A 10,145-nucleotide genomic window follows, 5' to 3' on the forward strand; every position below is an offset into this window, starting at 1 on the left:
CGCGACTCCTCGCCGCGACAGAGATCATCTGTCTCTTTCTGTGCTGTACTGTGAGAGAGTGACGGGTGACGTGTGGAGGCGAGAAAGAGTCGCGCGCTTACGGTGCTAAGCCCGCTGAACGACAAAATTCAAATTCAAAAATATATTTATTCAGTAGGTAACATAGTTACACTTTGAATCGTCAATTTTACATAACGAACGTCTCATCCGCCTAAAACTACTGCAGCTTCTCACAACCTGTATAGCCGGGGAAAAGAAGCTGCAAGAAAAACCTCGGCACAGGGCCCTAGACGTTCTTTAAAAAAATAAAAATAAACTTAAAATATTGGTACACAATTGAGTAATTTAGCTGCCTAATAAAAAATAAACCAGGGATGAACGTGGATTGAAGTATTTGACAATTGATAGTTTTTTTTTTTAATAAAATTTAGTTATTTATTGTGTAAAAAGTACCTACATAATTGAATACATTAAGCGCATATACATTTAATGCGTTTCGGGGGTATGTGACTCAACTAATTGGGCTGGTTTTCCCTTTGCGGGTAGGAAGGTCAGACAGGCAGTTGCTACTATAACAAACCGGACCTGTCAAATCTTCAGGTAAGTGGACCCTGTAAAAAAACGGACCTGTTAAATCTTCAGGTTAGGTTAAGTGGACCCTGTAAAAAACCGGACCTGTCAAATCTTCAGGTTAGGTAAGTGGACCCTGTAAAAAACCGGACCTGTCAAATCTTCAGGTTAGGTTAAGTGGACCCTGTAAAAAACCGGACCTGTCAAATCTTCAGGTTAGGTAAGCAGACCATGTGAAAACGAGATAACGGGAGATGACGATAAAGCAAAGAAAACGAAGAATTTTATAAAATTAATTTACTTATTTGTAATTAAGTAAATCTTAACAATAAAAAGCTACCTAATTATATAAATGGAAAACATTTAACGCGTTATTTCAACGTAAAGTTGGTAAAAAAGGGTTGCCTTTAAAATGTTTAGAGGTACCCAATTAATATGAGCAGCGGGTATGAGGATTCGACCCCGCCAGGTATGGTCGACAATAAGGGACATTCCAATCGGCGTTCCCCAAAAACACGATAGATGGCGTTGTTAAGTTTTTTCTTCGTTTAAACTTCTAATTTCATGGATAACAGACATACGCATCTTTTATCTTTGTTTTTGGGTATAAATGATGACCCTTTTTATTACACATAGGTACAATTTCCACCCATTATTATTCTGATCAAAATAAAGAGAAGCAATATTGGTAGCAACATCATTTTATACATAATAATGTGTCCCAAATATCAAGCAACAATTATTTTTATATATTCTTCTGCCATTACAATTACATTTTTGAATAATTATGTAAGTACCCGAGCAATGAGAAAATAGGTAATTATCACGTAAAAGTGAACAACGCCATCTATCGTGTGTTTGGGGAACGTCGATTTGAAAGTCCCTTTAACTGCGCCGCCGAATAAAATCTAGACTACAACTCAACCCGTTGAATTTGTAGAATATATAATTCCAAATCCAAGTTGTGATGGACATTCCTCGCGTCTTATTGGCGCCCTCCATCTCCCTGTAAACTTTATCTATCTTTGCTTTTTGAGCTTCAATCACTTCCAACCACGCATTGTTGAAATTGACACCCAGCGACAAAGCTGAAGTTGGTAATGGGCAGTCATAGTGCTTCCGCGTCACGATATGGAGACGTGTGTCCTTCACGTGTAATCTCTCACAGAGAAAGCATTCGAACTTGATCAGAGCAGAATAGTAATCATTCTGATAGGATCTTTTATCCATCTCATCAATAAGTCGCTGGTTGGAGATGCGTCCCAACGTCTTGTGCTCGAGGTGCTCCTCGTAAGCGGTGTCGTTGTCCAGGAGGTAGTGCAGGTGCTCGCTGAGCAGCTTCGGCGTGGGGAAGTCCTCCAGCAGTATGGCCGACTTGCTGTTCGGCAGCCAGTCCCTGATCAGCGGCGAACCGTAGTAGATCGGCACCACGCCCAACTCAATCGCGCGCCAAAACTTCTCCGTCATGTAATCATTGCAAACAGCGTTCTCTATTGTCACTGCGAACTTGTATCTCGAGAGGAATTTCAGCGTCGTTTCATCATATAGCATGTTGTAAGTTTTTGACGCATTGTTCGGAGGTAAATCCTTATTATGAAGACAGGCGCCAAAGCAATCCACTGAGATATACTTCATCAACTTTTTGACATACGAGTCTCTTTCCGTAAAAGTGAAACAGTTGGATTGGAAGAAGAAAACGGGAGCGTTTTCACGGAGATAAGCGTTCTTCTTCGATGTTTCTGTGAAGTATTCCGTATCAGTGATTGTCTTGAGACCCCTCATCCAGTACAACGTCAGAGGAACATCACTGTGCCTACTAAAAGTCGATGAGTAATTAAAAAGATTCAACGCGTTTTCGAACATAAGCATTGGTCTGGCGATCGGCGTTTCTTCGTGCATCAAACCCCAAATGGTTTTCGGATTTCGCGGCAGAGGGAACCGGTCGATGTCATGACCGTAGAAGAGGTAAGCTTCTGGATTGTTCGGCGCGTCTTCTGCTTCGTATATTCCGCAGCGGTAAATCCTAGACCCGTTATAACAGGTCAGTGTAGAGTTTGATGAGTACTTCAGACCAAAAGTGTACCAGACAATGGCTGGATCTCTTGAAGAGTCATCTGTTCTGATTTGGCTAACGGCATCAGTTGTGCTGGCTGATGGTGGGTCCGTTGGGAAGTCTAATGGTGGCGAAAACACCACGAAAACGAATATCACAGTGAAACCAGCTATCATTACCGCTTTCGGCAGGAAGGATAGCTTCTTTGACAATTTCATGTTCAGTTTAATTTGACTTACTAGTGAGCCCGTTTCTGCTTCAGACATTTTTATCAAGACCTGCAAAATAAAAAATAGACCACTCAAAATCCGATACGATTTGCTCTGAACTAGCAAGCGTGTATGGAACAATTGATGAATGTGGAGGAAGCAATAGAAGTGTGTCAGGATCGAAGCAAATGGAATTCCGTAGTGCCAGCTTACACACTTACAGTTCACAGCTTCCGGATGAGAAATAGGCGTGAGTTTGTACTAATGTTTGTAGTTAACTAAAAGCCACGGCAAGACACAAGTACTTATCAGCTAAAATATAGGCAGTCTTTGGTAGTAGATTTTCAATTCGTATTAAGTCTAGTTCGTTGGTGTTCTTTCCCTGCGATATCTTCAATGATTGACCAGTTGACGACCAGTCTACCAGTGTTTAGCATCCAGAACTTTACTGAGAAATTATAACTTCTATGTCGCTAAGATTTTTGAGAAAGTAGATTCTTTGACGCTTGAAGCTTAGGTACTTCTATCGTGTGGGTTGTAAGGTGGATTTCACGATAGTTCGACCATTGGAATCAAAATTAACCCAATTCTTGATTAATGGCTCGTTCTTCGATTTTGACTAGCATTTGACACTGAGATTTGACTCGTCAACAATTGGTGTTGGTTTTAAATTCGCCAAAGAGAATGTAATCACTACGCTGAAAATTCGCCTTCATAGAACAACACGGGTCTTCGCGGAGATATAGGTTCGCAGAGGGGAACGGGAGTAGGCAAGAAAGAAAGAAAAGAAGGAGAAGATAAGGAATTCCGTGTTGCTCTAAGTTCGCCTTACAGGGTGTTAGTGACATCGTAGTGAAAACTGTGAGGGATGATTCGGGCCATGATTCTGAGTTGATATCAAGTAGTGTAGTAGTGAGTATATTTTACGTCGCAAAAGTCTGGAACGGAAAATAATTAAAAATTCTAACAGGAAAATCCACTTGAAATCAATTCAGAATCATGGTCTGAAACATCTCATCATAGTGTCTTAGCACCTGTAAGTATAATAATAATATCTTTATTTCGTACCATTAAACATACATACATACATAAACTCACGCCCGTAATCCCTACTGGGGTGGGCAGAGCCACAAGTAATCAAAGACAACTTGCAGCCACTGTTGATACGATGTCGTAAGCTGGATATGATGAACCTTATGGTGATAAGTGATCAGCCTATCGCCCATAACATTAGTCCATCATGATGGAGGACACAATCCCTCACCATACCATTAAAGCCTTAAATATATGACAATATTTGTTTACATTTATCAGATGTAGTTACAGGCTGTGACATAATTGCCATGAGTCGGCTGTTATCCCTAAAAGTTTTAAAACTGAGCTAAGGATACCAGCTACCATCCAAAAGTTGTATGCAAAAGCCAAAAGTGAGGGTGCTGACAATGAATATTTTTATAATATTTAAAATTTGAATAATATCAAGTTATCAATAAAAAGAGAAAATAATAATTAATAGTTAAGGTAAAATGCAACTTGCTATGTGCGTGTGTGTGTGTGTGTGTGTGTGTGTGTGTGTGTGTGTGTGTGTGTGTGTGTGTGTGTGTGTGTGTGTGAGTGTGTGTGAGTATAAAGCAGGCAAAACCTTTTTGGCATAAGTACGTACTTAAATGAGGAACTTTCCAGGCTACGTCCCCCAAACATAATACAGATGGCGTTGTACAGATTTAACGTGATAAATACCTATTTTCTCATTGCTCGGGTACATAAACATAAAAAAAACATAAACTGCCTATATACGTCCCACTGCTGGGCACAGGCCTCCCCTCAATCAACCGGAGGGGGTATGGAGCATACCCCACCACGCTGCTCCACTGCGGGTTGGTGGAGGTGTTTTTACGGCTAATACCCGGGACCAACGGCTTAACGTGCCCTCCGAAGCACGGAATCATCTTAATTTTTCGGACAATCAGGTGATTCAAGCCTGAAAAGTCCTTACCAAACAAAGGACAGTCTCACAAAGTGATTTCGACAATGTCCCCATCGGGAATCGAACCCGGACCTCCAGATCGTGAGCCTAACGCTCTAACCACTAGACCACGGAGGCTGTCTCTCTGTCTGTCTGTCTGACTCGGGTACATAAATATTTTAAAATATAATGTAATGGCAGATACATAATATAAAAATAATTGTTGCTTGATACTTGGATCACATTTTTATTGTTGTTGAAACTTATGTACAAGGAATCGCGTTACTGACAGACATTCATTTTTAATCTTCCATTAAGTACGTGTTCCAGGGTTGATGGGGTTGGTTATTCACCTCACATTCCACACGATAGAAGAAGAAGAAGATTACGTGTTCCAATCCCAACTTGTGTTTGAGCTTCTTCGCGTTCTATTTGCATCCTCGATCTCTTTGTATATCTGATCGATCTTCTCTTCTGCATAATTTATGAGTTCCAGCCACAAGTTGTACATGTTCACTGACTGCGTCAGCGCAGATTTAGGCTTTGGACAGTCGTAATGCGCCTTCGTCACTACATTCACTCTACTCTTGTTTCTATCGTGAATCCTCTCGCAGATTAAACATATAAACCTTTCATCTCCACCTTCTTCGATTTCATAAGATCTAGTCAACGATTCATCAATTAGGTTCTGGTTGGAGATGCGTCCCAGCGTCTTGTGCTCGAGGTGCTCCTCGTAAGCGGTGTCGTTGTCCAGGAGGTAGTGCAGGTGCTCGCTGAGCAGCTTCGGCGTGGGGAAGTCCTCCAGCAGTATGGCCGACTTGCTGTTCGGCAGCCAGTCCCTGATCAGCGGCGAGCCGTAGTAGATCGGCACCACGCCCAACTCTATCGCGCGCCAGAACTTCTCCGTCACATAATCGTTGCAAACAGCGTTCTCTATGGCTATGATGAACTTATACCTCGCAATGAATCGTAGCAAATCATCATTGTAAAGGTATCCTAAATAGGAACTAGCGTTGCCAAAAAGGAAATCCTTGTTATGAAGACAAATACCATAAGAGTCTATCTGTATGTAGTCCATTAGTTTCTCCACATATGCATCTCTTTCTGTAATAGTGAAGCAGTCTGATTGCATGTATATTACAGGTGAAATTTCATTGAGAAGATCATTTTTCGTCGTTGTGCCAACGAAGTAATCTAAGCTTGTAATATTGGCGAGGCCCCGCGCCCAGTACAACGATAAAGGCAGGTCACTGTACCTGCTAAAAGTGGCAGACAAGTTGAAAAGATTCAAACCCTTCTCATAGAAAAACATCGGTCTGCTTCTAGGCGATTCTTCGTGGAACAAAGCCCATATTGTTTCAGAATCTCGTGGCAAAGGAAACCTCGCTACATCCGGCCCGTAGAACAGATAAGCTTCTGGGTGTTCCGGTGCTGTCTCTGGCGGGTACACGCCGCATTTGAAAACTCGCGAGCCGTTGGAACAAGACAGTGGTTGTTTTTCGGGAAAGTACGAAGGATTTCGAGTATACCACACTATTGACGGATACCCAGGGACATAGTTTACTGAGAACTTGTCACTTATTGATGAAGGATGTTGATGAACGCTTGATGAAGGGCCGTTTACAATATAAGGCTCAATCACTTGAGCGAAAAACACAGTAAAAGCAATGATGATAACAATGCTACAAAGGATAATTCGCACATCTTTCTTCGCTTGTTGATCGATTTTAGATTGTGTTTGATTTGTCAATGCTTCCTTATCTACTTTATACATTTTATTTTAAAACTTAATAGCTTAAAAGTATCTTTTATTACTTATCTCAAAGTATCTTAAGAACTGTATGATTAAATAAAATATCGCGACTATTTGCGACAGCGACCAAATAAATCCTTGTCACTTTGTCACAAGAGTTCTAAGAGAATATAACACTGTGAGATATAACATAATAAGTTGAGTAGTATAGGTGTACCAGAATCTCATGGCAAATGGGGAAATCAAATTTCTATAGTAAGCAACACTCGGGTAATTGGATGAAATCGTCTTGATACTTTTTATTTTTTACCTATTGACGGACACTATGGACATTATATAAAGTACTTATACAATGGTTTCGTGCTACTGTTTATCCTTACAAATGTTATAAATTTGAGGAAGCCTTTAGACATCGGGCCGGATATTGTCCGCCCGATCGTCTTGTGAACGCTAACGCCTGATTGTGAGGTTGTTTGCTTATCCACTCATCACGTCAAAACGACTTGAAATTTTATATGGAGATAGATGGAATAGAACATACGCTATTTTTTATCCCGGGAAAATAATTGCGGGATTTCTGAATAAATTCCAACATATGCTTGAATCGATAGATGTCGCTAGCGAAGGTGCGGGAAAAATCTAGCTAATGTAGGTAGGTATATATGAAAAACAATTATATTTATGAATTTTTAATATTCAAGTATACCGAAAAAAAGTATTAAGACTAGTTAGTCCTACTTAGGGGTCTTGTACTTTGACTTGACAAGTGACAGTTTAACATTACCATAGGAAAATCATTATATGTTTTACTATTTTTATGCCATCAGATTCTGGTAGACCGCAAAGAGAATATAAATCATGCTACCTAGACATTATTTTATTTATTTTTATATAATGTTACAGTAAATTGGCTCAAAGAACTTGTATCCAGACCAAGAACTCTATAAAGAAACAAAATGACAATGTCAGTTTGACGTTATAAAGTAAACAGCCCCGCGCCGAGTGCTTGTGTTTTGTTTATTTTGTGTTAAATTAAAGTTATTTGCACAAAAATATGACTTCGACGGATATGAATAACTTTTTGAGCGCTTTAGAAGCCGTGAAACAAGATTATACGTGCAAAATTTGCTTTGAACTTTGTAAAAATCCTGTGACATTAAGTAAATGTTTTCACTTAATTTGTTCGGAACATTTTGAAGGTTTACAGTATTGTCCCGAGTGTAATTGTGATCTGGAGGGATGTACAACGTTCTTCGATGATCGTCTCGGCCCCTGCATAGAGTCTGCTGCGTCTTTGGATCAAATGTTCGAGAAATATAAACCTACCAGCAAAACTGGAGCCAAAAAGGGCGGGAAACAGAAAAGCTCCACTAAAACAGAAACTTTTGTGAGAAAACCCGACTCACTACTCGATTATCCATTAAAAGAAGATAATGCTAATAAAAAACGTGCGCCGAGTAAGAAGGAAACGACAAGTGACGAGAAAAACTTTTCAAAAGAAAATAAGATTGTAAAACATACAAAAACCGATAATAAAGGCAGAAATGATCCAAATGTGTCTCTTATATCGAGTGCTAGTTCCAGAATCAACAAGATGGCTGAAAAAAGAAACAACAAAGGTGAAACACCATTACACATTGCGTGTAGACTCGGAAAAATCGACAAAGTAACAGAATTACTAAATCAAGGGGCCAACACTAATACAAAAGACAACGCTGGATGGACCCCTTTACATGAAGTCGTACAAAATGGCCGATTAGACTTAGTCCAAGTACTACTACCGTACAATACTTTGATAAATGTACCTGGACCAGGGAATGAAACTCCATTGCACGAGGCAGTCCGTTATGGACACGTAGATATTGCCGTTGAACTCGTTAAGAATGGAGCTGATGTCCACGCTAAAAACTGCAAAGGAGAAACACCAATGCAACTTGCAACAGATGATATGAAGGAAACCTTAAAAGATGCCACTGAGAACATAGTCCAAACACAAAGTGTGAATGTTACAGCGATATCAGGCCTCTATTCCGAACTAGATTTAGATGACGTAAGAATCTACTGTGTATCACAGTACCGAACGGTCTTAAACAAGTTAAAAGCTTTAGTAAAACATCACAGTAACTTACACCTCGAGACAAAATTCACTAAAAAAGTCACACATTTGATAGTAGATGCAGAAGACGGTGTTTGCCAGTCGAGTGTGGATGTTTTACAAGGAATCGTCAGCTCCATCTGGATACTATCTTCGGATTGGATAAACAAAAGCACCGAGGAAACACTAGAGCCTTTCGATAAATATGAAATTGTTGGTGTTGGCACAAAGACTTACAACGGCCCTAAGAATTCCAGATACAATAAATACAAACAATACCCAGGTGTTTTCGACGGCTGCCATTTCTACCTACACAATTTTACAGTGAAGTATGAAGTGTCGAAAACCATGATATTAACAAAGGCGATTGTGACTAAATTGATAACTGACGCTGGTGGTAAAGTTCTACGTAGAGCTCCGAATCCCGAATTGATACCAGAAGCGGAGAGATTAATACCGTACCATGCAAAGAAAGATGGAAAACTGACAAAGTGTTCCCATTACATAATATTCAAAGATATTTACGAGCCTATGTACAATATGCAACATTTGAAAGCACTGCCTATAGGCTGGCTAATTGAGTGTATTGAGAAATATGAATTGTGTGAACCTTGGTAGCCTGAATAAGCTTAGATTGGATTTTTCAATATATACATAGAGATAGGCATTTGCTAGGTAAGCGTGATCCACCCTAGACCACATTGTCACTTACCATCAGCTGAGATTGTGGTCAAATTTAAAAAAAAAATACATTTATCTCAATTTACAGCACTATAATGCAGAGCCACCAGTCACCAGTAGATTAACAAGAATTTATAATCGTCAAGAATCATTCTTTTTAGATAAATAGTATTGTGTTTTACCTCACAATCTCACCAGCCCTTTGCGCGGCTTTCAACGAGAGCCGCTCGATGTCTATCCACGTAGATAACATTCGCTGCGTCCATTGGTCGAAACTTTCGATATAATTCGCGCCGCGGTACAGTTGCCATGCAGAGCCTGCTGATGGCGAAGATGTGACCTAAGTTGGATGCTTACCTAGTAAATGCATATACACTCGTAGCTTTTGAACGAAGAGTGAGTAGGCAACGAGAAAGTCCGTTTAACCTCATTGATAATGATTTTTGTTAACAATTAAGGCCAGGCGCGCACTACGAGTTTTTCGCTGCGCGGCAGAAAAGAGCAGCGGCATAATGTCGCACTGTAATACTGCGCCGCTGCGGCGGCTCTGCCGTCAAGTGCGCGCAATACAATTTAAAACTGTTTGGTACAGTATTACAGTGCGACATTGCCGCTGCTTTTTCTGCCGCGCGGCGAAAAACTCGTAGTGCGCGCCTGACCTAACAAGTGAAATTCACATTATTCATGAATTTATAAGCAAAATTCCTGACAATTTATACAAACCTAGTTTGTATGTATACTAAATACGAATCTAAGTATATCTGAGATTACCAAGTTTTTTTTTTTAATTTAGAGGTAATGGTTATGTTAATAATAAA

General features: G+C 40.0%; 2 protein-coding genes across 2 annotated transcripts; one reads left to right on the forward strand and one right to left on the reverse strand.

The window, feature by feature from the left end:
• Nucleotides 1-5,183: 5,183 nt before the first annotated feature.
• Nucleotides 5,184-6,572, reverse strand: LOC126378756 (alpha-(1,3)-fucosyltransferase B-like). The gene has a single exon (XM_050027138.1). It carries the CDS (start codon nt 6,570-6,572, stop codon nt 5,184-5,186), a length of 1,389 nt encoding a protein of 462 aa, XP_049883095.1.
• Nucleotides 6,573-7,542: 970 nt separating this feature from the next.
• On the forward strand, nt 7,543-10,139 carry LOC126378881 (BRCA1-associated RING domain protein 1-like). Its single transcript, XM_050027372.1, has one exon. It carries the CDS (start codon nt 7,606-7,608, stop codon nt 9,262-9,264), a length of 1,659 nt encoding a protein of 552 aa, XP_049883329.1. The 5' UTR covers nt 7,543-7,605; the 3' UTR covers nt 9,265-10,139.
• The last annotated feature ends 6 nt before the right edge of the window (nt 10,140-10,145 follow it).

Source organism: Pectinophora gossypiella, chromosome 27, assembly GCF_024362695.1.
Source record: "Pectinophora gossypiella chromosome 27, ilPecGoss1.1, whole genome shotgun sequence".
In the NCBI taxonomy this organism is placed as follows: domain Eukaryota; kingdom Metazoa; phylum Arthropoda; class Insecta; order Lepidoptera; family Gelechiidae; genus Pectinophora; species Pectinophora gossypiella.